Source organism: Pleurodeles waltl, chromosome 4_2 (genome assembly GCF_031143425.1).
Source record: "Pleurodeles waltl isolate 20211129_DDA chromosome 4_2, aPleWal1.hap1.20221129, whole genome shotgun sequence".
Lineage (NCBI taxonomy): Eukaryota > Metazoa > Chordata > Amphibia > Caudata > Salamandridae > Pleurodeles > Pleurodeles waltl.
The window spans coordinates 810,634,002-810,660,837 of NC_090443.1; the positions used below are offsets into that span (position 1 = coordinate 810,634,002).

General features: G+C 44.8%; 1 protein-coding gene across 3 annotated transcripts in view; it reads right to left on the reverse strand.

The window, feature by feature from the left end:
- Positions 1-26,836, reverse strand: part of SGIP1 (SH3GL interacting endocytic adaptor 1) — a 933,552-nt gene that overhangs the window by 74,701 nt on the left and 832,015 nt on the right. For all 3 annotated transcript variants that reach the window (XM_069232486.1, XM_069232484.1, XM_069232485.1), the window contains 2 exons: positions 14,495-14,697; positions 12,245-12,309 (listed from right to left, as the gene is read on the reverse strand). In XM_069232486.1, coding sequence (XP_069088587.1) covers positions 12,245-12,309; positions 14,495-14,697 — 268 coding nt within the window. The remainder of the gene's footprint in view (positions 1-12,244; positions 12,310-14,494; positions 14,698-26,836) is intronic.

A 26,836-nucleotide genomic window follows, 5' to 3' on the forward strand; every position in this document is an offset into this window, starting at 1 on the left:
GGCGGAAAGGTATCGGAATTGGGAGGCTGAGAATGGAAACCGGACCCTTCCGATGGAAGAACTGGAAGATGAGTCCCAGAAGACAGAAGTGCAGATTGAAGAATAACCAACTCCAACAGCACCACTCCCGGCATGACGGTTGACCGACGTTGGGAAGGAGAGACCTTGACATTGGAAGGGGTGTCATCCGACTCCGGGGATACAATTAGGGCATCAAGCGAAGCTGCAGGCACCACTACCACCAAAGCCGGCAAGTCAGAACTGGCCAAAATTGGAGCCAGAAGTGAAGAGACAGACGTGGAAGATATAAGTTGTAGGAGGCTGTGCATCGGTGGCAATCCGACTCCGGAGTCGGAGTCAAGGGGCCCAACGGGCTCCGAGGATGAAGCCGCCGATGATAAAACAGTCACAGCACCCGCCACCTCCTTAGGGGTCTGTAGTTTCTCCAGAGGGAGGGGTAAGCCCAAAAATAGCATGCAAGGACGAGTAATGGTCCCACATCTTGGCCAGAGTATCCCCAGCACCGGGATAAAGTAGGAAACATGGGGTTGGCTCCTGCGCAGACTCTTCCTCAGAGGAATGGTACGAGCCGCGCAGGGTGGTGAAGCCAGGGGAGGATGTAACTTAAACCGTGGGCGACACTTACCGCGAGACATTGCAGGATATGAAGATGTGGAAGGAGCCAACTGCAAGCGTGTCCTGGAAGAGTCTCTAGGATGAGCTCTGGAAGAAGGACTACGACGTCTACACGAGTCCTGTGAAGACTGACACCTGCGCCAATAGGAGCTTCATCGGCCTCACCAGCAACGCCTTAGGCCTCAACTATTGACAGGCATCACAATCTTCTGTGTTGTGGTGGGTGCCTAGGCACCACATACAAACAGAATGAGGTCTGTGAATGACATTTGTTGAACACAGGACCCACAAGGCTTAAAGACAGAAGGCATAAACATGGTTTCATTGCCGAAAAACGACAAAAGGGAAGGCCCAAAAATTGTGAGAGGTAACAGCTTCTCCGGATCCACGTTGCTGCGCAGAAAAGAAACTGACGTCAGCGCATCAGGGGAGGGAATATATGGACTCCGTCTACATCATATCCGGAGGCTGACGTTTATAAGGAGTCGCTCAACCCCCTCTACTGATGCGCAGAGGTATTGCTGAAGATTTTTTCCAGATCCAGTCTGGCGTCTGGGGAGAATTCTAAGGTAAGGAATCTGCGGCTAGTCGTCTCTATCGGATCTTCATGTTTCATCTTAAAATCATCCTGCGCACAATTTTCACTCCAGACCTGATCAGGAGAGCCTCCAAGTCAGTACTGTCAAACCATGGAAGAATTTTTTTTTTTTCACAAATTTAATTTTCAATAAGACATCCTTGAAGATGTGAGTCTGTGGTAAGAGACAGTGAAAAGTGAAAGTGCTTGCAAGAAACAAGCTGAGAAAGAGAATAAGAGCAAGAGATGTCTCAGGCTGCGGAAGGTTAAGTATGAGAGAAGACCAAGTAAGTTGGGTTTGAAAAGGAAAGGAGGATCTGAAAGAGGGAATGGAATGTGTGCATTTAACTGAGAGGTGAGGAGTGAGTGCGTGTGAGTGACAATGGGATGGCAAGAGGAATTTATAGGGCAGAAAAAGGGGTTTGAGAGAAGGGTGTGAGGAGAAGGTGAACTAGAAAATTCATGAAAGAATGATGAGGAGTGTATGAGATACAGTAGTGAGAAGACTTCCTTTAACAGTACTGCGTGTTGTGAGCATGAGGAGAGTGATAAGGATGGAGACAGCAGGTTGTCAGCGGATGGACAGAAATTTGGATGTGAAGGAAAAGTGTGAAAGTAAAGTAGACATGAGAGTGGGAAAGGGAGGTGGAGTGCTGTAAAAGAAAGTGTTAACCTCAAACATTTAAGAAAAGGAAAGGCATGAAGTATACAAGAAAGTTCCAGAGAGCAGCTGTGAGAACAGAGGGCAGTGTGAGACACATGGCAGTAGAGGCAATTTTTGGGGAGGAGAATACTAGCTGGATGCCTAGGTTGCCCCCATCAAGGGGTGCTATATTTCCATTATAAGAAGCAAATGTGGCAACTTTCCCAAAGTAGGTGATAATTTAGACAGAAGGAAAATAGTGCAGGTGGGGAAGAAAAACAGAGCTTCAGAAAGGAGTGTTTTTTTATCTTTAAAAAGTCCCTACCAGGCACATGTAGATCCCTCCATCCCATTTCACACCATAAGTAAGAAAAGTTTCTGTACTGGTATAGCAAGGGTCCAGATTTTGATAAATGTCCATGTGAACAGCAGTAGCTGGATCTAAAGAAAGTGACAGCAGCAAGACTGCAGGTTATGACACGGGGAGTTACAGCAGTGACAGCAGGTCTCTAAGTGACAGCAGTAGGACTTTCAGGATGCTGGCATGGAATATCACTTAAGTCAGAAAGGTATCAGAAGTTGCATATTCACTCACTAATCCAATTACACATTCCTCTCAGTGAGTTAATCACACGCTGCACAGATGAGGCAGCAACGCACATTAAACAAATGCCGTAACTGTGCATGTTCTTTATGTGATGATAGCTTGTACTAGTCTGTCTCACTGAATCTGTTCAACTGTGGAATAGAAGACTGAAATATCTGCTTTCTGTGAGCTAGGGGTGCTTGCTTTGCTACTGCCACAGTGTCCCTATTATGTGAGAAAGAGAAGCTTGTACTGCTGATTTGTACATGTCCTGTGATGGGGAAAGCGCATGAAGTTGCTACTCTAGCTGTACCTATCCACTGATGGATGGAAGCTTGCACTTTGTCTGCCCAAGATTTGCCAGTTCTATAGAGAAGGGGTGCTTCCACTGCTGATGCTGCCCTATCTTGTAAAAAAGTACATATTGAGTGCATTTGCATAACATGGCCTAAAAATCAGGGACTGTTTCACAATATTTGATGTGCGGTACCAAAACCAGTTTATAGTATTTGATGTGAGGTACCAAGACTAGTGGTCAGGAAAAAGGCACCTGACCCGTAGAATTAATATTCGTAAGTTGAAACATGGTGATGGAAACAGAAGTACTGTTTGTTGCTTGACCTTCCTGTTTTCAATATTGTAGTAGGAAGACACCAGAAAAACATTTTTAGCTCATCCACATATAATTGTAATAATATATGTCGGAGTTTAACAAAGGGAGAACATAAACGTTGATGGAAAGGTTGAGGGAGATAGTCTTACTCCAACTATGGAACCTATATCTAGGATAATTGTACTACCAGTGTTATAAGAATACTCTTGGACGCTTCCCAGTGCTATATATGAAACCCACTGATGAAGTACATCATAATAGGTAGGTGAAGGTTCATCAACGTATGTGAGTACGCAAATGTACAGTAATTCAATACGAGGGTTGACTACTTCTTGCAGGACTGCTGTACTTCTTGTATATTTATATCTGTTCATGGACAACATACAACAGTCCTTCTCTCACTCCCTTTTTAGTGTGACAGCTACTTGTACTGTACTTCTGTATTTGTGAGAGAATCGTGTTGATGTCCCTTGCACCTCTGCAACCTGTTTTGTATTTATTATGTGTGTTAGGGAAGGTTGTGCTGCTGCGTTCCATGCCGTTCCTTTACTGTGATTTAAAGCTCTTTATCAACTACTACTACACAAAAGGCAAAAGGATTCACAATGACAATGATTGGTTTAATCCACGATGTGAATGAAAGTGACCCCTCACAAAATGTGTGAGCCACGATTACTCATGGTATTAAGTGTGGAAAACGCTGTTTGTTAACCCGAATAGATGCCTTTTGAAAAATGTAAAACATAGACAAAGAGTGTGTTCAAGTCATGCCTAAAATCTAAGTTTTGTTTGTTCAAAGGAGGCCCACGGATCAACAGGGTACTGGGTTATTGATAGCAACAAATAAAATACTGATCCGTAGTAATGGTAGTTAAAGTGCAAAGAACGAAATGGCATTTTAACTGGTTGAGAAAATTGAACCAGCAATTTAAAAACACACACAACGCTGCAGTGGGTATTGGTGAAAACAAACGTGCTTGGTATTCTCTTTTGTAGTGATTCACTAAAGAGATAACATGTGCTCAACAAGTGTATCACACTAACAAGACCAGCACGGCCTGTCATAAAAGTACAGTGCGATAGGATTTCTGCTTTTTAAAGGCCGACAGCATTTCGATCCCTTTGTGAATGGAGGATCATCAGGATTTTTTTTTATTGTGTACAGGGGTAGGGGAATCCGGTCACACGCCTCCACGCCCAGGCAGACTTTCCCACAGAAGGTATTTTGGGACGTTTTCCTCAATCTGACGACCAAGCAGGGTGGTGGGATCTATGGGGGAGACATCAGGGGTCATTAATGTTTTATTAAATCTTGGGGCGGGTCGATACACTGCCATCAGGCCTCACCCCTCCACCAGAGATGCCTAAACAGTGTCTATGGTCTCCTAAGAGACACAATGGGGAGTTTGTCCAGAATATGCTCACCCAGGGAGGGACAAAAAGCACCACTAGATATAAGAGATTTTTTTTTTTGTAGAATGTGTGAGGTTGGGGGTCCTAACTGCCCTGGCATTGGGCTGCCTATCACCGCTAGAACACCAGGATACAAATTTTACAAGTATGGGATGAGATGATGGCCTGTCCTGACATTAGGCTGCCAGATACTATTTAGCCCTAGGCAGTCTTCCTGTCCCCTCCCCAACAGTACATATCTCAATTATATCCGAAGAAATCCCAATTTCTTCTCACTTGTCATGGGGAATGGCTACAGTACTCGGGCAGTAGGGCTGCGGCTACCCCTACGTTGGGTATTTCTGAAACATAGGGACTCGGGAATACAGCGTGAGGTGGCCTGTGTGCATCCCAGCACAATGTAGAACCCAGAATGTCCAGTAAATGTCAAACACTGCCTAAAAACACTCATGTTACTCACTTGCTGTGGGGGATCGCTGCAATATTTGAGCACAGAGTTGGCTCTCAACAAGGGACCGTACCATCTCTTGGAATTTCTAAGACTAGGGGAATCCAGGGTGATATGACTTGCGTGATTGTCTGCATGCTCCCTTAACTAGGATGGTCTGTGATTGTCAAAACAATGCCTAAAAGACCGAATTTCCTCTTTAGGTATAGTTATGATGCTTGCAGGACATTCTGTGTAAGAAACGTACTGTGTTTGATGCAAGCCAAATCACCCTGGCCCTCCTTTCAGAAGCTTCCAGGGTTGTTAGGGCTTAGAGGGTGCCAGACACCTAAATACGAAGAGTACACATAGCAGTGACAATCCTCTATGCCAACAGGACCAGGGTCAAGAGTTATTAACAGAACATTAGATTAGTCACGTGGGGCTCATTCCAAAGTGGATACCTCAAACAGACAGATAAGGCACCCACTCTAGAATGAACCCCGCAAGGCTAATGTGCTATTAGTAAGCCACCCAAATAGTGCAGCCTTCTCTCACAGACAGTGAGAGGAACTTGGGTAATCACAGAAATAGTTGAGATTCCTGCAAGGTAAATAAAAAACCTTAACGAGATCCACACAAACCATAACTGGGACTCTCTTGGGTTTCAAATTTTCAAAAATGTCTGTGGTTGGTAGGTTACGTTTGGTGCCTGCCAAGCCAAGCAAAAATACCACACCTACCCACATCCTCATAGTGACTGAAAATTCAAGGCGAAATCTTGATGTTTCCACATTGCATTTTGGCATCTTTTCTGTCTCAGCAATAAGCTCATCCACACAGTGGGGTACCCGGCCTTGTGTATGCTATAAGGCAGAAATGTTCCGGGATCAGGCAAGGCACCACAAGAACATTTGTGAGCAGCCTAGATGTTTTATGATGCAGGAGTATATGAATATTCTGAAAAAGATAACATTGTAAATGGGAACACCTACTGTAGGAAGTTGGCTCTGTATGTACTATTTCAAAGAAAGAAATAGCATGCACAGAGTCCAAGGGTTCCCCTTAGAGGTAAGATAGTGGCAAAAAGAGATCATTCTAATGCTCTACTTTGTGGTAGTGTGGTCGAGCAGTAGGCTTATCAGAGGGTAGTGTTAAGCATTTGTTGTACACACACAGGCAATAAATGAGGAACACACACTCAGAGACAATTCCAGGCCAATAGGCCTTTGTATAGAAAAATATATTTTCTTAGTTTATTTTAAGAACCACAGGTTCAAGATTTACAAACAATACTTTAAATGAAAGGTATTTCACTTAGGAACTTTAAATTAGCAAAATAGCATATACAGTTTTCACACAAATGGCATATAGCTATTTTAAAACTAGAAGTGCAATTTTCAACAGTTCCTTGGGGAGGTAAGTGTTTGTTAGTTTTGCAGGTAAGTAAACCACCTATAGGGTTCAAAGTTGGGTCCAAGGTAGCCCACCATTGGGGGTTCAGGGCAACCCCAAAGTTACCACACCAGCAGCTCAGGGCTGGTCAGGTGCAGAGGTCAAAGTGGGCACCGGGGGGGGGACACAAGTCAGCACAAAAAGTACACCCTCAGCGGCACGGGGCGGCCAGGTGCAGTGTGCATACAGGCGTCGGGTTCGCAATAGGTTTCAATGGGAGACCAAGGGGTCTCTTCAGCGATGCAGGCAGGCAAGGGGGGGGGGGGGGGCGGGGGCTCCTCGGGGTAGCCACCACCTGGGCAGGGGAGAGGGCCACCTGGGGGTCGCTCCTGCACTGGAGGTCGGTTCCTTCAGGTCCTGGGGGCTGCGGGTGCAGTGTCTTTACCAGGCGTCGGGTCTCTGAAGCAGGCAGTCGCGGTCAGGGGGAGCCTCGGGATTCCCTCTGCAGGCGTCGCTGCTGGGGCTCAGGGGGGCCCAACTCTGGCTACTCATGGTCTCATAGTCGCCGGGGAGTCCTCCCTGTGGTGTTTGTTCTCCACAAGTCGAGCCGGGGGTGTCGGGTGCAGAGTGCGAAGTCTCACGCTTCCGGCGGGAAACGTGTGTTGTTTCAAAGTTGCTTCTTTGTTGCAAAGTTGCAGTCTTTGTGGAGCAGAACCGCTGTCCTCGGGAGTTCTTGGTCCTTCTAGATGCAGGGTAGTCCTCTGAGGTTTCAGAAGTCGCTGGACCCTGTGGAATGTGTCGCTGGAGCAGTGTCTTTAGAAGTGGGGAGACAGGCCGGTAGAGCTGGGCCCAAAGCAGTTGGTGTCTCCGTCTTCTCTGCAGGTTTTCAGCTCAGCAGTCCTTCTTCTTCTTAGGTTGCAGGAATCTATCTTGCTGTGTTCTGGGAGCCCCTAAATACTCAATTTAGGGGTGTGTTTAGGTCTGGGGGGTTGGTAGCCAATGGCTACTAGCCCTGAGGGTGGCTACACCCTCTTTGTGCCTCCTCCCTGAGGGGAGGGGGGCACATCCCTAATCCTATTGGGGGAATCCTCCATCTGCAAGATGGAGGATTTCTAAAAGTCAGAGTCACCTCAGCTCAGGACACCTTAGGGGCTGTCCTGACTGGCCAGTGACGACTCCTTGTTTTTCTCATCATCTCCTCTGGCCTTGCCGTCAAAAGTGGGGCCGTGGCCGGAGGGGGAGGGCAACTCCACTAGCTGGAGTGCCCCGGGGTGCTGTAACAAACGGGGTGAGCCTTTGAGGCTCACCACCAGGTGTTACAGTTCCTGCAGGGGGATGTGAGAAGCACCTCCACCCAGTACAGGCTTTGTTACTAGCCACAGAGTGACAAAGGCACTCTCCCCATGTGGCCAGCAACATGTCTGGTGTGTGGCAGGCTGCTAAAACTAGTCAGCCCACACTGGTAGTCGGTTAAGGTTTCAGAGGGCACCTGTAAGGTGCCCTCTGGGGTGTATGTTACAATAAAATGTACACTGGCATCAGTGTGCATTTATTGTGCTGAGAAGTTTGATACCAAACTTCACAGTTTTCAGTGTAGCCATTATGGTGCTGTGGAGTTCGTGTATGACAGACTCCCAGACCATATACTCTTATGGATACCCTGCCCTTACAATGTCTAAGGTTTTGCTTAGAGACTGTAGGGGCAGAGTGCTCATGCACTTATGCCCTCACCTATGGTATAGTGCACCCTGCCTTAGGGCTGTAAGGCCTGCTAGAGGGGTGACTTATCTATACCTATAGGCAGTGTGAGGTTGGCATGGCACCCTGAGGGGAGTGCCATGTCAACTTAGTCTTTTTATCCCCACTAGCACACACAAGCTGGCAAGCAGTGTGTCTGTGCTGAGTAAGGGGTCCCCAGGGTGGCATAAGACACGCTGCAGCCCTTAGAGACCTTCCCTGGCATCAGGGCCCTTGGTACCAGAGGTACCAGTTACAAGGGACTTACCTGGATGTCAGGGTGTGCCAATTGTGGAAACAAAAGTACAGGTTAGGGAAAGAACACTGGTGCTGGGGCCTGATTAGCAGGCCTCAGCACACTTTCAAATCATAACTTGGCATCAGCAAAGGCAAAAAGTCAGGGGGTAACCATGCCAAGGAGGCATTTCCTTACACCTACAGACTAGGATAAATCCAGAGTCCTCAAAACGCTGAGCTAGAATGGTGTGGTGAGTGTCACATAGTTTCTTTCTCCACCTCTGGGTTAGGAATTCCATAGTCCAATCTTCAGGGTTCCTCCTCCCATGGAAACCTGAAGTTTTTCCACTTTCTATTCCGGATTCCCAAATCAGCCTCTTTAATGACATTACGTCACTCTTCCTACAGACCACAGACTATATACATGATGGGTGGGTCGCTTCTATGCTGCATAAACTCACAGCTCTAATAGATGTGAATGGGTCCCCTTTGACGGTAAGCACTCCTGATGTTTGATTGCACTGCTACTCCTCTGTGGTCTTAACACTCCTCAGTGCTCTCCTGGCTCAGTCACTCAAGAGGTGACGTCTTGGAAAGGCGTATGCCACTGACAGATGAACTGAAAAATTCAAGCTCTGGTTACCAGCAGCCCCCCTTGGGAGTTCAACTTCACCACCTTCTCTGAAACACACTTACTAAATAACTGCATGGCGCCATCAACGAATCTGCAACTATCACAATTCAGCTGACTCTGGGAGCATATAAATGGACATGTTAAGGGCTCTGAATAACCTATTGGGAATCAGCAGACCATGAGCATACCCATCGTAAGCACTATTGCCAGAGGCAAAAGAAGAACAACACCGACTGCTAGGTTTTCAAGCTAAAATGTATTATTCCAGATTTTTCAGTGCTTCGAGACAGCTAAATGTGGGTTAAAATGTCAATAGACTTCAACACAAATTTACAAGCAAAAAATGGAAAACAACCTGTTACTTATAAATTATGTAGTATCACAGACAGACTTGTGTAGAATATAATTTAATATATGGGAGAGTGTAATCTTGCATACCAGATGTGAACGACATTCGTAGTACAAGTGTATTCATTGAAAACAATTCATTGACAAATGGCATCAGAGATCATTCCTCTTCTAGTGGCTACTATCACTGCTCCCTATGCACCTTCTGTGAAGTCACCTGAAGGCGAAAACAGTCCGAACAGAATCCACAGTTCAACAAGTCATATCAGAATAACCAGGCTAGTGCCACCCAGTGAGCCTACGGCTAAACACCCCCACTGACAGGGAGACGGAGAGCATACTGGCCAGCAGTCAGCCAGCACCAGCTCATAACGTTGTTAAGAGTGACATCTTATCACTCGAGGTCTCCATACGCTCAGTGGCAAGTCACACAGATACTGCAAATGATGAGGCAGCTCCCAAGAGATGGCACAATACCAATCGAGACTCCAAACAAGCCAACAGAAACGTCAAAGAGAATAGATTACCGCACAGAGGTGGCTACCTGGGCCAGGAAATGGAGAAAATAAAAATGAATGAGAGTGGGGGTATTCAATACAAAGAAGGTTTACTCTCAAGCTATGTTGAATAAGCCAGAAGACAAATTACATCACTCCCTTCCTGGGAAGACCAGGAGAAGGGGACAGGCTTCATCATTAATTATGGCCTCCATAACCACAACTCAGTCTAAAGGCAAGGTTCTCAAATTTTCTAAAGGCAGGGCTCTTAAAATGGTTCTCATGCCTCGATGTGGTTATATCCCTCTTCTGATCACTGCATCCCAAATAGAATGTTTAACGTTGGATGTTTTAACAACAGGAAATAGTAAACAAGTCTGCAAGTGATACATACAGTCACCATAAGACGTGAAAGTAGGTATTAGGACTTGGATGTCCATTCTTTGCGAAAGCCTTAAACTTAAAAACATTACTTGCTGTCTTTCTGCTGTTGTCTTTCACAATCTAGTTTATCTAGCTCCTTTGGTTTTATTGTCAAACAGCTTTGCTTAAGCAGCAAAACTCGTATTTTTCTGTTTACTGGTTCCCGGACACTCAGACACAGAAAATTAAATTTGAAAAACATATATCAACAATAGGTGTGTTACTAGCAAGGTGAACCTCTGATCAGTATGGGGATGACAGAATAGAATGGATGTTTACAGAACCAAAAATGGACAAGTGTTAGTCACTCAAAGAACATAATGAAGCTCAAGATAACTGCTACCAGCAGAGGTTATTGCAGATGCCCAACATCTTTGCGAGTACTCTCAAACCTAATGCGGAGATAAGCATGTATGATAACTTGTGGATGTAAATCTCTAAACAATGGAAAACTGTAGAAGGACGGATCCATCAAAAGTGAAACCACTGTGTTCTACAGGGCTACGTTAAAATTGCATTATCCGGCAGAACGTTCTGTGTAAAATGTTAGAAGGGGGATTCTTGCTCAGGGAACATCTACTTGTAGTGTGGTTAGTTTTACGTATCCTTTGCGCATTAGCTTCAGGCTTTAGGCCTTTGTGCACTTTGCCCTGGATGTATTTTATTCATTTGCTTGCAGCTTAGAGCCTCTGTGCACTTTGCTCTAAATGCTTTTATATTAGGCTTCGTACTGTTATTTTTCAAATAGCCAGTTCTACGGTCTTGTTTTATATTCAAATCACACTGTTTAACCCACTTCAGCACTGGAGTTCTCCATAACACATTCTTGTTCACTCTGTGCTTCAGTCAAGGATACAGTCTGGTACATTGCCGATAGACGTGGTAGGAGTTTAGTCTTTGGCATTCCTGCGTAGGGACATTTTGTGATCACGCTGACATGTTAGTTATAAAAACACTTCCTTGTCCCAATACACGCAAGAGGGAGATTCCGACCAGGGAACCACAACTAGACGCTGACTGCCTCGCTGCAGAACCAAGATCACAGGCCTTTGCTCAGGTATGAGGGCTGATGTCTCCCCAGTGATTCAGAAAGGAAAGTTAGAAGCTTCACATGCTGTGCTCGAAAAAGAACAAGCAGAGGGAGAGTAGAAACTATTAGACACCATGATAGCGTTGTTCTTATGTTTTACTCTCCTGGTGACTATTTCAATCCTACTGTGTTGTAGGTTTCTGGTTATTGCGGCTCATGCCTTATTATCTAAAATGCAGTTGTTTTATTAAAACATTATATAAAACTTATACTGCCTTTGTCATTTGTATATGAGATCATACTGTAAATGAGAGAGTTGGTTTGGATCTGAGTGACCACGACTTCCCTGAGAAGTTCCAAAGATGTCATGCGCTCGGCTGCCCAATCAACTCTTCCCCTTGGGAGAAATGAGGTACTGCTAGTTAGCCAGAGCAAAAACCGGATTTAGGGTGACAGAGTTCCTTACAAGTGGGTCAGACTCAGTCCCCCACACTGTGATCGATCCTGCTGCCTAGAAATCCAGTAGTCTCATTTAGGATAATGAGAGCCCACGCGACATACTTAAACACAAGAACACATCCTATGTCGTCCTAACAACAAACAGAAAATAGAAAACAAAACATTTAAAAATAAGACGGCAAAAAAAAAAAACATTTTAAATTATAGAAGAAATATAACAAATAACATAGCAGGTGGTCATGGAATAAAGATATTTCTCTACTTAAGGTTCTATTTATATTTAAGTGTGGCCAACCACAAAACAGCACAGCACAGCACGTCAATAATTATCCTATGGTTTTCGCAATTCATGAGGAATGTGCAATAGATAGTAGATGGCATCATGGCTTTCGAAGAACGACTAAGGTATTAATCTCCAGATTTTCAAAGAGACCTAAAATATGACAGGCAAGAAACTACAAAAAAAGTAAATGCAGGATAGCATAAAGGTTATTTACAAATACAAGATAACCAAAGTATAGTTTGGAATGGGAACCCAATTTGTCTTACAGACTCTGTCAACCCCCTCCCTATTTATTAAAAGTATTACCTCCGTTTTCAGATTTTTGAGATATTTCGGGAATCTTCCATAATATTCGCTCCTGTTCAGCATTCCTGAAAACACATTAATTAGGTTTTAAACACTGAATGCAGAGGTGTGAATTTACACAAACACTAGAATTAAGCATCCAAACAAATCCTGTGTATAACAACTGAGTTCAAATTACTCCTCGATTTCTTGTTTCATAAAGGATAAAAGTACTGATGTAATAGGTGACCCATTTTCCTTGTTAGAAAAACACAAGTGAGTTTTTTTGAGTGCAAATATTCCTTTTGTAATATTTAATACACAGAGACAAATACAATTGTGATGCTTGCTGGTACAAAGAACCACACACATTCTTGGAAAGCGGCTACAGATATCAGAAGGGTTTCCCCAACTAAAAGGGTGTACTGGGAGGAAGACCCTTAGATATTCTCTCACGGTCAGTATTTCCATACCCATCACTTCTTAAAATGGAAGGAAAAAGATAAAATTATCTTTCTTTCCGCCACTTGTCGTGACTAATATGTAGTTCATGACTACTCGGGGGCAGTCCAATACCTTCTTGTAGACCAATGATGAAGCTGATCCCAGAATTGAGAGCCACACTATGTCATTTTAATGGAGATGAAAAAAAACAGCATAACTTCATCAAAGCAATGTAAAAATAAAATGTGTTTAAGTTCTGGCACACCTAATTCCTTTTGTTCAGACGACAAAAATTAACAGAGAATGGGTTACCATCTGTTTTAGTTTATGGTAGGCTTGCTGCTTTATTTTTTTGTGTTTTTTTAAATAAGGGTTTAATATGTGTAAACATTTCTTTTTCAGTCTGATGCCTACTGTACACTGTTTACCTAAAGGCACAATCTTTGCCCAAGCTCGGGAATGGGGTGGTCCCTACATGAGAATTTTGGGGTTGGGGGAGGGGGTGCTAGATTAGGAATAGTGATAAATGTTGTATTTCAACTAACCGTTTTCACATAACTTTGCCATAAAGCCGATTTAAAGGGCCTTGCATGGATTATTTCAATATTTTTATGGTGCTCCAAGCACGTCTGACCCTTCTAGGGGGTGTTAAGATTCAGCTTGTCAAGAAAACTTTGAAAGAATTGTTGCAAAATGGTGCATACGCCCAGCATGCACTCTCTAAAAATGTCTAGAAAGCAACAGGTAGTTTAAAAGTTGCAGTTCAACTTGCCTATTCACAGCATCTTCATATTGCTTTCCTTTCAGTTTTGCAGCTTACCCCTTCCGAGTCAATTCTCAATGATATGTCATGACTCGGATTCTATTCAGAGGCAAAAGGGTGAAAAGATGAAAAATTACACAGATTTATTGAACCGAGGACTTAGCAGAGCTAGGCACAATTTACAGACCCGTACCACAGTAACCAAGGCCAGCCTTATGCCAGGGATGTCTCCAGAATGTCAAATATGACAATCCATATGCCAGTGTGAATAGAAGGTCAGAGGTAAGTACAACCATGCCAAGTATGCCCACACTGTGTAAAGAATTAGCAACACTATACCGGAGTAGGCATTATGTCAAGGGTAGGCATCATGCCAAGAATGCCCACGGTATGCTCTGCTTCAAGCGTTTCGGCTAAATAAGATTAAAAATTCAGTTAAAAACGCTACCAGTATCATCAATGCTACGATCCCCGATCTTTTTCCAAACAATGTCAGCAGTAGCACATATCACTTGCCTACACTTTTCGAATAAGCAAAATTCAATTTCAATAGAACATTTGCTTGAATAATGAAGCCTTAATCTCAGCTGTGAAGTCATTTCTATTTTAGTCTTCCCAATACAAGCTAGAGCACCCCTTTAACAGCCTCAATTGATTGCAAATTAAAAACTAACAAATTAATAAAATTAATACATGTTTTTACATATGATCTGCTAAAAGAAAAAAATGCGTAATTTTGCAACCCTGAAAAAACTGAAACTGCACCTTTCCTAACTGCCTGAAAAACACTGCTAAATCTCCCCATTCTATATCCTACCCAAACCTACTTAATACACTATATTCTAACAAATATTTCACTTACGAGTTTAAGTTCAGAGATTTCCCTAACCTTGTTGAATTTCAAGTAGCTCCCAGTGGATGACTAGAGTGAGTCTCACTAACCTATTAAAAATCTTTATATGAAACACAATATAATGTCCAGGCAACGTAAGAATTAACACAGGAAAACTGCCTCTACAAAGTAGGAGTTCGAAAAGGCTGCAGATACATCAGTATTTTCTTACCAAACAGCGGGTGGAAGCACAGCTTGGAGTTTGTTTACTCCTCCATCAATGGGAATAATGAACTGGACATTGTTGAGAGCGACCGGTGTAGTCACTGCTTCAGAGTTAAACTTGTAGTCTATACGGAGATCAGTGCTTGTTGGTTCACAACGCCAGCTCACTGCAAGGTTCAGAGGAGTAGACTGAAGACCTTGGGCAGATACCTGATAACAAAAAAACCTTTGTTACTTTGAAAATCAAATTGCTGTTCCATAAACATACATGAAAGCAATACAATTGAGTCTTCCTCATCAAAACAAATACCTGCTGCAGAACCACAGAGGTGGTGGTGCTCATACCTTGTGATTCTCATGTGTGTTCACAGCTAACAGTTTTGGGCAGTGCGGTTAGTTTTAAGGGAGGTGGACTGAATTGTGCACATTTACTAACTATGAATGCTATATGTTTGTGGCAAGGCTAGATGGAGGCCCAGATAATGGTATTAAATTTACTGTAGCTTTGCACTCGGACCAGTTAAAAAAGAAATGACATTTTTGAGAACATGAAATCGCCAATCAACATTCAGTATGAAAAAAAAAAACCATTGCATAGCCCTCTCTCTCCAACAGCCCCTTAACTGGATTCAGAACCTCCTTTTATTTGTCCGTTTTCTTTTTTATTATATTTTTCTCAAAGGTGTAGACAGCAATGCTTGCTTTTCTATGGACAAAGTTGTTGGACCTGGCCCTTTTTGCAGAGTGATAACCAAACGTTTTGCCTCCTTCCTCCTATTTTTTTTCTGACCTGTTTTTGTTGGCTTTAGGACTCTAGGATCTTTACCACTGCCAACCAGTGCTAAAGTGCATATGCTCTCCGTCTAAATTGTATTGGTGATTGGTTTATCCATGATTGGCATATCTGATTTACCAGTAAGTCCCTAGTAAAGTGCACTAGAGGTGCCCAGGGCCTGTAAATCAAATGTTACCAGTGGGCCTGTGGCACTGATTGTGCCACCCACACGAGTAGCACTGTAAACATGTCTCAGACAAGCCACTGCAGTGTGTGTGTCCCTTTTTTTATTTTTTTAATAAACATTTTTTATTATTTTCAAAGGGAAGGGAAAAAAGGAAGGGTACAAAGCAAACGACGTATGCATCTTACAGAGTATAGTTATCATTTCCATTTTCATAGTGATGTTTAGACAGCATTATTGGTTGAGGGGCTGACAATTGTTGTAGTAGCCTTCCATGTCTCCTCACCGTGTTACAATCATACAATAATACAATATTTCTAGCCATGTGATCTTTCTGGTTTATGTCAATAATTCTAGCCATCGTCCCCAGATCTTTCTGAATTTTTGTGGGCATCCTCTTGATTCGAATACTATTTTCTCCGGGTTAGCACACCAGTCCATCCCCCTCTTCCATTTCTTGAGAGATGGGCCCCTAGGGAAACTCCAGGCCGCTGCAATGTCTCTTTTGGCAACTAGTAATGCTGTGGCCACTAGGGTGCGTATTGCGCGTGTTCCATCCATTTCTTCCATTATTCCTAATAAAGTTAATTTTGCGGATTTTTGTATTTCTTGCCCCAGGGCTCTTTCCAATTCCTGAAATACCCCATCCCAGTACTTCTGTATTATTGGGCAGGTCCATACCATATGGAAGAAATCTGCTGGGTCACTCAGGCATCTTGGGCATCTGGGAGAGGGGCGGGCTCCCATTTTGTGAAGTCTGGATGGTGTCAGGTATTCTTCGTATAGGTAGTAGAATTGCATTACACGGAATCTAGTTGACACCGCCAGTATCTTGGGTGCCATCAGGGCTCCTCTCCACTCTGTCTCTTCCAGGGTTCCCACCCAGGATTCTCATTTGGTCCTAATTGGGGCTAATTTATCTGGGACATTATTGATGAGTGTCTTATAAATTTGAGAGATGCCTTTCCCCTCTAGGTTTCCCATGAGTAGTTTGGGTTTGAGTGGGTTAAATTCCGGCATATGTCCTGTGGTGGGCAAATGTATTCTCAGGGCGTGTCGTAGTTGGAGGTATCTGAAGAATTGAGTCGAGTTTAGTTGAAAATCTGTCTGGAGCTCCTGAAATCATTTCATGGATGCTCCCTTTCCATATGTCTCCCACCAAGGAAATACCTATTCGGTGCCATTCTGTAAATCCCTTTAGTGCAGCAGAGGCGCTCAGCCATTTCCCTCTCCATAACGGGGTTTGGAGGGTGACAATGGCGTTCCAGTGGGTGTACCGCAATGCTGCTCGCCAAGCCAGGAAGACTGCCTTAGTTACGTCCTCCATATCCCGGGGGAGCGGTGAACCGTATAGCATGTCAAGAACACAAGGGAGGCCCAGGATTGTCAGTTGTTTTGTAGGCCGTGTCGTCCCAACCCCCAGTGAACCAATCGTGGATCACAATTAATTGGGTGGCCAGGTAATACAGGTAGGGGTCTGATGCGCCTAGGCCCCCGTCATATACTCCTTTCCGACAGTGGTGTATTGCTACTCTATGTCTGGCACCTCGCCAAAGAAATTTCCCTGGGTTACCTTCGAGGTTTCTGAACCAGGAGTGAGGGATAGGAAGGGGAAAGCTCTGAAATATGTATAGGAGTCTTGGTAGGATCATCATTTTATATGGGGCCACTCTGCCCATCACGTTTAGTGGCAGGGTTTGCCATTTCTGTAGGTCTAATTTGATTTGTGTTAGTAAAGGAGATAGGTTTTTAGCCCATGTCATTTCAGGCAGGAGGGATACCAGATACCTAAATATTTGAAGCTGAGCCTACGCAGGGGTATAGTGCTTTGCCAGTCAAAGCAATCATGTGAATTCACCAAAGGGATCAGAATTGATTTAGTAGAGTTCATCTTGAGTCCCGATATTTGTTCATATTGTCGTAAAAGGCAAAGACTTCTTGGGCCGGTTGTGTTGGGCTCTGCCATGTATAGCAGGACATCGTCCACGTACAGTGCTATCCTATCCTCGTGAGAGGGGCCCCATCTCCACCCGCGGTAGATTGCGTCGGTCCTGATCATCTGGGCCAAAGGCTCAATGGCCAGGGTAAACAAGAGAGGGGATAAGGGGCATCCCTGCCGCGTGCCCCTGCGGATGTCAAATGCAGGGGACAGCGTCCCATTGACCTGCACCCGAGCCGTAGGGTTAGTGTACAACGCCTTGACCAATCAACGGAATTGTGTTCCAAAACCTGCGCGTTGGAGCACCAAGAAAAGGAAACCCCAATCAACCGAATCAAATGCCTTTTCGAAATCGATGAGCAGGAGGGAAAGGTTTCGGGGCAGTCGGCGTCTCTCCGTCAAAGCCACGTGTAGTCAGCGGATGCAGTGCCGTGTACTACGGGTTGCCATAAACCCACATGGATCTGGGTGGATGGCAGGACCCTTTTGAGACGAGTGGCAAGGATGGAAGCAAACATTTTAATTTCAGTGTTTGTTAGTGATATCGCGCAGTGTGGTGAGGGGGGTTGGGTTTTAGGGAGCACTACAATTGTGGCAGTGTCCAGCTCCTGGGGGAAGGACCCATTTTACTTGACTTCCGTGTAAAATCGCAACAGGTATGGGGTCAGTTCTTCCCTGTATGCCTTGTAATACTCTGAAGGGAACCCATCGGGGCCTGGCGTCTTGCCCGTGCCTAGTGTTGAGATTGCTTCTCCAATTTCCTTTGTTCCGATGGGCTCCTCCAATATTTGTATTTCTGCCGTGGGCAGTTGTGGGAGGGGGGTCCCTTGTAGTGTTTGACGGACCTGATGTAGGCCTATTTGTGTGGATGCCTGGTATAGAGCAGTGTAGTATTTGGCAAAGGCATTTGCAATTTCGGAGTGTCCTGTAACCAGGGTGGTTCCTTTATCATAGACTTCGGGGACAATTCTGGAGGCATGTTGATGGGAAATTAGTGAGTATAGCATTCTGCCGGTTTTGTCCCCCCACCCGTATAATTTCCCCATGTTTGCCCTCCATATGTGTCTTGCAGTTTCTAGAGAGCGGTCTCGGATTTCCTCTCGGATTAGAAGGAGTTGCCGCTTTTGCTTCTCACTTGGGTTTGTTGTGTTTTTGTTTTCAAGGGCGATCGCCCGGAGTTCTAGTTGTGTGATTAGTTGGATTTTGGTGCTTTCTTGATTTCGTATCAGATTTTTCACCACACCTCGTAGTACCACTGTACCCGCTGTCCATAGAGTGCCTGTTGAGGACACTGATCTTTCGTTTAAGTGAAAACATTATTTTAATGCCTGTTGTATTTGATCCCTGTATTGTTTGTCTTGAAGGTACCATGCATTTATTCGCCACATCGGGCGGAGATGGGGCTGAGGTTGGCCCAGAGTAAGCCGGAGTGGAGCGTGATCCGAGATCCCTCTTGCTAAAATTTCCACGTGTGTAAGGGCTGCACAGTCAGTGCTTGGGAGAAGCACCAGGTCTATGCTAGATTGGGAGCCATGAGCTGCCGAGGTGTGAGTGAATTGTCACTTTCTAGAGTGCCATATTCGGCAGGCATCACAAAGCCCTGTCGCTGAGAGCCATCCATTGATTTCTCTCGCTAACGTGGACCTGTGTGTTGAAATTGGTCCGGTTATGTCAAGGGTTGGGTCTGGGGTTGCGTTGAAGTTGCCACCTAGTATAGTACATCCAGGGGGTAGGTCGGAAAGGAGTGTGGTGAGTGCTTGGAGTATTTTGCTGATCAAGGATGGGGGAGTGTAGACACTGATTATATTAATTGTGGCTCCTTCAGTTTTGCAGGTGAGGGCTATGTATCGACCTTGTTTGTCTCTCCGTACCTGGATGTGTGTTATGGGGAACGTGCAGCGTAATAATATAGCTACCCCTCGTGATCCGCGTGTAAATCCTGCATGATACAGTCTATCAAACCCGCGGCGGGCCAGAAAGGGACAGTTATCACCTAGCAGGTGCGTTTCTTGCAGCATAAGTATTTCTGGTCGATATCTCTGTATATATGAGAATATTGTGGTGCGTTTGATTTTGTCAAGGAGACCATTAACATTCCATGAAATAATCTGTGTCTGACTCATGGTGGATGGGTGGTTTTGAGTAGGGTTTCACAATGGCTGTCCTTGTTTTTAGTTATGGAGACATGCATTTCTGGGGAGCCTACTTCTTGCTTTCCCTTTAGCTGATCTTGCGCCCCAATTGTGTCAACAGTATTTTTAAAACCCTTGCTTTGTGTGTAAATTTACAAATATAAACATGAACATTGCATTAACAGAACCGGTTGAACAGTGGCCTTGGAAACTAGGCCTGAACCCCTTTGCCCTCCAACTCCCTCCCCTCCCCTCCCCATACTTCCCCCCCAGAAGCATCTGTCGCCCATATATACATGACACCTCACTTCTATAACTGGTGAGGTGGTTTTCAACTGGCGGGTTGTGGTAATGGTGGCGGTGGACCCCTCCATAATGTCGGATCATCGAAGAATGCATAATGATTAGTTAGTAGGTGTTCAAGTTAAGCCTGGATTTCACTCATCTGTTCAATTTCCCCCCTCGGAGCAATTTTCGGTCTGTGGGTTCATTGAGTCAGGCTGCGGGATAAATCTGTGTCGTCAGGTGTGTCCCGTTGTGATCGGGTGGCATTCTGTGGACTCTGGTTTTCGGGAGTATTTACAGAGTTTTCGGGAGACTGTGATTCCCTTGGTCCCGGTTGGCGGGTCCCTAGAGGGGAGCTCGAGCGAGATCCATGTCTGTCCTTTCATCACTGCGAGCGCCGGCCGGGCGGTTGCCCTTTTGAGTGGGTTGGCATTGTTTTGGGTGGCGGCCTTCGTCCTGGTTTGTCTATATTCAGTGGGATCTGTTCTGTCAACCACATCCAGGCTGTGTCTGGTTGTTCAAAGAAGTGTGTCTTATTATTATAGATCACCCGGAGTCTCGCTGGAAACAGGAGGCGGTATTGGATATCCATAGACCTTAGTTTTTGTTTTACTTCAATGAATGACTGGCGTTGTTGTTGGACTTCATATGTGTAGTTTAGGAAAAGGAGGACTTTGGTCCCATTATAGAGAAGATCTCCTCTGGAGCGTGCCTCTTGCAACACCATATCTCTGTCTTTAAAATTAAATAGGCGGATTATTACCGGTCGGGGTGGGGACCCGGGCGGAGGACTGGCCCGCAGCGATCTGTGGGCCCTTTCAATCGTGAACCATGGTGTGAGGCGGTCTGTGGCTACCCAGGTTCTGAACCATTCCTCCAGGTGGGTGGCTAGGGATGATTCTGCGGTGGTTTCAGGGAGCCCTACCATGCGAAGGTTGTTGCGTCTAGATCTGCTCTCATCATCTTCGGCTCTCCTGTGCAGTTCCGATGTGCACGTAGTTAGCAATGAGACCTGGGCTTTGAGAGCAGCTATCTCATCCTCTGTTGTGGAGATTCTGGATTCGGCTTCTGTGATTCGGGCTGTGGCATTACAAAGGTCTTGTCGGACCAGTGCGACATCCACCCTAACTTCTCCGATTTTGGATTCGACCGCCACTTCGGAGGCCTGAATCGCCTGAAGGATTGCTGCGGTTCACCGCCCTCGTTTGGAGTCGGGTCTTCCGACCGGGGGCCCATCTCACCTGTAGTAAACTGGTCTATGCCAGTTTGTGCCGTTGCCTGTTTGGCAGATTTGTCTTTGCCCATTGGTGTTAGTTTTGAGCTCACAAGGGCCGCAATGCTTAACCGGTCATGTGTTTTGATGAAGTTGTCTTGTTTTATTTGAAGGCCAAACGATATTCTCTTGTGGATTGGGTACTTGTCCGCTGTGTCCCTCTACGTAGTCCGGATCAGATAGACAGGTTCAGAGCGTTAGAAAGTTATACTGTTTAGATTATATCCTTATTGTTGTTTGGGTCAACTTTCAGTTCTGTGTTATTTTGAATTATTTCCAAAAGTGATCTTGGGTCTAGTCTCTTTTGTATTTGAGGGGGACCGTGAGGCCAGAGCGAGAAGAGAAGAGATTTGCAGGAGGAGGAAAAGAGGCGAGGAGGGTCTGCACCCCGGATATGAAGTGCAATGCTTTTGGAGATGGGTCTTCCTCCCGGTGAGAGAGCAAACTGGGAGAGAGATTGTGAGGTGCAGACGCCTCCTCACCTTGTGGCTTTGGGTCCGCGCCCTATTTTCCACGCGCTTGCAGCATTTTATGGCCTTCTACCCATCTCATGCTTCCCTTCAAGGTGACTCTCCGTGATGATCCGGCCATCCTTTCATCTTAGGTGGCCTGCGGATTCTCTTTTCTTTATTTATGGGGCAGGGTGCCTCCAATCCAAATCGCTGCCCCGCTTCTCAGTGCCTGGGCCTTATGCGGGATCAATGAGCTCAGACTGCGAGGGGGCCCGGTCTCGCGCAAGGGTGCCGTTTTCAGTGTATCCCGTTTTATCCCCGCATTTTGGTCCCCAGCGGCGGCTCACCTTTCAGGGTCTTTTGCAAAGCTGTCCGCTTCTCAGTGCCTGGGCTTTAAGCCGGATCAATGAGCTCCGACTGCGAGGGGGCCGGGTCTCGCGCAAGGGCACCGTTTTCTGTGTATCCCGTTTTATCCCCGCATTTCGGTCTCCAGCGGCGGCTCACCTTTCTTGACCCTGTCCTGGCAGTTCCGGCTGGACTGTTCCCATGGGGAACAGGATCAAGACTGATTTGCAGATGGCTGGGTCCAAACTGGAATGGCATGGCAAGCAAAAAAACTGATGGATTACACCCAGATCTGTGACTGGGGGTGAATGTTTGATTTGCTCTAGATTCCGTCCATTATCTGTTGTTTTTGCTTTTGTTGCCCGAAGTGGGAAGGGTATGCCCAAACGTGGATCCCGTGCTTGCTATGCCACCAAATTCAAGCAAGCCTGGCTAAGGAACGGTGACACCCTGAAACCGGTCCCAGGATGCTTTTTTACTGGTCCATGGCATGGCAAGCAAAAACAATGAGGGATTACACCCAGATCTGGGACTGGGGATGAATGTTTGATTTGCTCTGCATTCCATCCATCATCTGTTGTTTTTACTTTTAGAAAGTGGGCATTTTCTTGCTTAACCATTCTGTGCATCTCCTGGTCTGCTGGATCCACGTCTGGGTCAGACTGACAGTTGGGGCTGTTAGTGAATTCACTCTAGACAATAACACAAAGGGAGCTGAGGTGTGTCCTGCATTTCCTGATGAGCCTTCCTGGGCTAGAGAGTGAGGGAGGAGCTGGCTTTCACCTGCACTTGAAAGGGCTGTGTTTAGCCCCACACAATACAGTCTATAACCTCCTAGTGTGTGCCTGGGGCAGGCTAAGGAAGAGACAGGGTCTTGTGCACACCAAAGACTTTCCTTTGATGTTTGCCTACTTCAAAGGCAGAAATGAGTTTAAGTATTGGACTGCTGACCCCACAACTTTAGAATACTCTGGATCAAGAGGAACCTTTTCCAAGGAAAAGAGCTGAAGAGCTGTGAGGGGGAGTATTGCCCCTTTGCTCTTTGTGCTTTGCTGGTTTGGCCTGCAGTTACTGCTTCTGTCTTAGAGAGGACAAAGACTGGACTTTGCTGCGTATCCTGCTTGTGAAGATTCTCCAAGGGCTTGGACTGAGCTTGTCTCCTGTCAAGAAGACTCATGGATATCAAAGACTTCATCTGCCAGAGCCCGCTTGCTGAGATACCCTGACTTGCCAAGTGGTGCCACATCCAGTCTCTTGAAGGAGAAGCTGGCAGAACCAAAGTGAAAATCTAAGCACCGGAGCCGAGCAGTAGGAAAGTCGAAGCAGCTCCTGCACTGCGACTGAAAAATCAACATAGCACCAGTTAAATTTACGCATCGCCAAGTAAGCATGGATTTATCATTGCTGTGCATCTGGATTTTCCACACATTGTCCCTGGGTGTCAAAATCTTCAGCATCGCCGCATGGACCTGAGGCTGCTGGTCCGGAAACAGATGCACCGCTTACCTGGTAGAGAAAGAATCAACGCACGGCCTCACTTGGGAGTAAAGAATCAACACATTGCCTGCTTTTTCAACGCACGCTCGCTCATGCGGCTTTATTTTTGACGCATACCAGGTACTTTGTGCTAAAACAACGCATCTATTGATTTCTATGGATTAAGACTCTTTTTACTTTAAAAATTCATATCTTTGCTTGTGTATGTTGGAATTTTGTCATTTTGGATGTTTGCTTTAGATAAATATTGGCTATTAGTCTAAACTGGTGTGAAGTCGTTTTCACTGTGTTACTGTATGTGTTTGTGCAAATACTTTACACGTTGCCTCTGAGATAAGCCTGAATGCTTGGGCCAAGCTACCAAGAGGGTGAGCAGAGGTTTTCTGAGCTGTGTATCTCCCTTAACCTGACTACTGTGAGGGTCCCTACTTGAATAGGGTGTAAATTGACTGCCAACTAGAGACCCCACTTCTAACAAACATCATTAAATTATACAATCTATCGAGACTCATCGGGATTTGGTGGCTTAGAGGACTAATGGTTCACTCTAGGTGCCTGTTTTCGGCCTCATAGTCACAGTCAAAAATCCCAGAGGGTCCACTCAGCCTTGGGAGGTCCATGAAATGAGTATCATTGAGTTGGGTAACAAACATCTGTTATTCAGCGTCAAGATATCCTTCTTTGAAATCTGATGTTGAGTCACTTGCCTGCTGTTCTAACAAGCACCAGCAAAGGCAATAGGTAGTGCCTTTAATATGGAGGCCCAGACCTATTGGTTTTGCCAATGCGTGCTTACTTGCTTTGGCATACGGTACGGCAAGCAGCATTCTAATGATAGTCTATGTTTGCATACATCAGTGACCACTAAAGAATTGTTTTTTGGTCAGGAATGAGGACATATAACCTTAGAATTCCTCAGACCCTCAGTGCTAAAAACTAACTGCATTGAAGAAAACACTAAAAACGAGTTTGCCCAATGAGCATTGTAACTAGGAATCAAGCCACAATGTGACTACAACCCCATACAACAATGACTAGGCTCCTCCTTTCATCAGAGACTCCAACACTATTCCTTTAAGCTGGGTACATCATAAGACTAAAAGTCTGACCTCCATGACTGACTTATGACACTGAATATAGCACAGAATTGGAACAAAATAATCTAAGAATGTCATTCTCTTTCCAACTCCCATTTTTAGGTTGAGAGCACAAGCACTTTTCGACCTTTTGTAAGTATTCTGTGGGGTTTCAACCAAACCCATTACTTCCACTAGTTCATGGGCTTGCCTTTCAAAAATCCCTTAATGCAATTGGTAAATGCTTCTTTCCGTTTGTTCCGCCTTGAGGCGGTTTTGTTACCACCTTGCAGACTGAGCCTGTTACATGGATTGTATCACGATTGCCAATATACTTCAGCGTGAGAGAACTATTTTTTTCTTTTGTCTCTCCCCTGCATGTTCAATGGTGGCCTGTTAGCTCAGCAAACGTATAAGGCACTATGCCCTCTAGGGGCTAAATATATGGTTACACTGCATTACTTTCTGCCATTTTCTTTTTGTGTGGTTATGCCCTCTAGGGGCTAACTAAATGGTTACATGACCAGGTTTCTTACGAGTGCTGTTTTTATTGTGCTGTCCTCTAGGGGCATTACAGTCAACATACTACAATTTTCACAGGCAAGAAAACTCACCCCATAATGTTTTGCACAGCATTAATTTTACAAAACATGTTTGCTCATAACTCCTGTGGTGGACCTACAACAATGGGACCACCTTCAAAATGTTCACCGCAATGTGCTCTTTCCGTCTACATCATCTATTGGTCTCCACACTAGGTTAGCGGGGACCCCAAAATAATAATTCCTCCCACCATTCAGTGTCTTTTTTTTAGCGCTCTCATGGTTGTAACTTATGTTTTGTAGCTAGGAGTAGTTTGTGTTTTAAGGGCCTTGTTTATAATTTAATTGCAGTAGGTCTGCTAGGCATTACAATGTGTAATGCCCTATGCCCTCAAGGGGCTACATATATGGTTACAGTGCATTACTTTCTGACTTTTTCTTTTCATGTGTGTATGCCCTCTAGGGACTACCTTTATGGTTACATGACCATGTTTCTTACAAATGCTATTTTCATTGTGATGTCTTCTTGGGGATTACAGTCTAATGCCAAAAGTTTATTTCTGATTTTTATTGGGTTTACACAATAATTGTATATGTTTTATTATCCTCTCCTTATTGCACTTATGACCATGATTCAGGTCAACTTAACATCCTTATTGCACTGTGACTGTTTGAACACTCTTGATATGTCTGGGTGACCGTTCTAGTTTATTTCTCTTCTTACTCCTCCATGGCAGTCTTGTCTCTATTTTGGGAATTGTGTTAGCCAGCCAGCAACTCTGATGGTGAGGTGGTGACAGTGGTAGTCTATTGGAATCAGCATGTCAGATTTAAAGTAGGATGCTAAATGACAACATTTACATTTTGGGCTGCAGATAGAGGAAGAAGGTAAATGGAAGCGCTTAGTGACATACAGGGCCACTGGAATTATGCAGTAGGAAAACACCAAATTATGAGGCAGGGTTGACCAATGTATGTGGCACGAAAAGTCCAGTTAAGAATTTACAACAACAATAGCTGTAACTCAAGCAAATGCGAGACCTATTGCATTGAAAATGCTTGTTTCAGTCTGAATATCTGCCATTACCATGTCTGTTCCTTCAATTGGGTAGTAGATGACTGCATGATAATGTATGCCATTCTAGTAGCTCAGTTAAAGAGGAGTGGACATGACAGCTTGTATCACAAGGCCTGTTTGAGGGGAACCTGCCTTGAATTATATCAAGGGCATAGCCACGATGTTCAAATAAAGCATGCTTTGAATAGAATCAACATGCAGTACATCACCTCAGATTCGTCGAGAGAGACTAAATGCGTTAATCATAGGGTCAGACAACACTGTTAGGATGGTGCAGTAACCCTTCGTCTTTCCTTAACCCTTTGAAAAAAATAATCAGTCTTAATGTCCCCTTGAATCAGTACAAGTGGGGAGAACTAATTTCTTGAGAACAGTGAAGTGCTAAGTTTTGTAAAGCTTTTTTTTTTAGTTTTTTTTAATCCAAATACTTTCTGTGGCCAGTGATTCAAGTCAATACATTTAAGTGTCTCAAGTAAGAATGGATCCAGTCAGGACACTAGGGTGTCCAGGTATAATATGGACCCAGCATTGTTTTCACATCTGTAAACAGAATGGGATTCTTAGACTGGAACACCATAACGCCTCTGTGATTCTGTTTACTCTGCAAAACAAAAATATGACTTAGTAGAAGTTATGCTCTTAGAGCCTGATTTGGTACTAGGCAAGTGAAAAAGTTACTTGCTTTCGGTAAGGCTCTTCTGAGTGGATACTCCATCTGAATTCTACAGAGGCACCAGATTGAAGGCAGAACTTTTCCTAGCAATGTTTCTC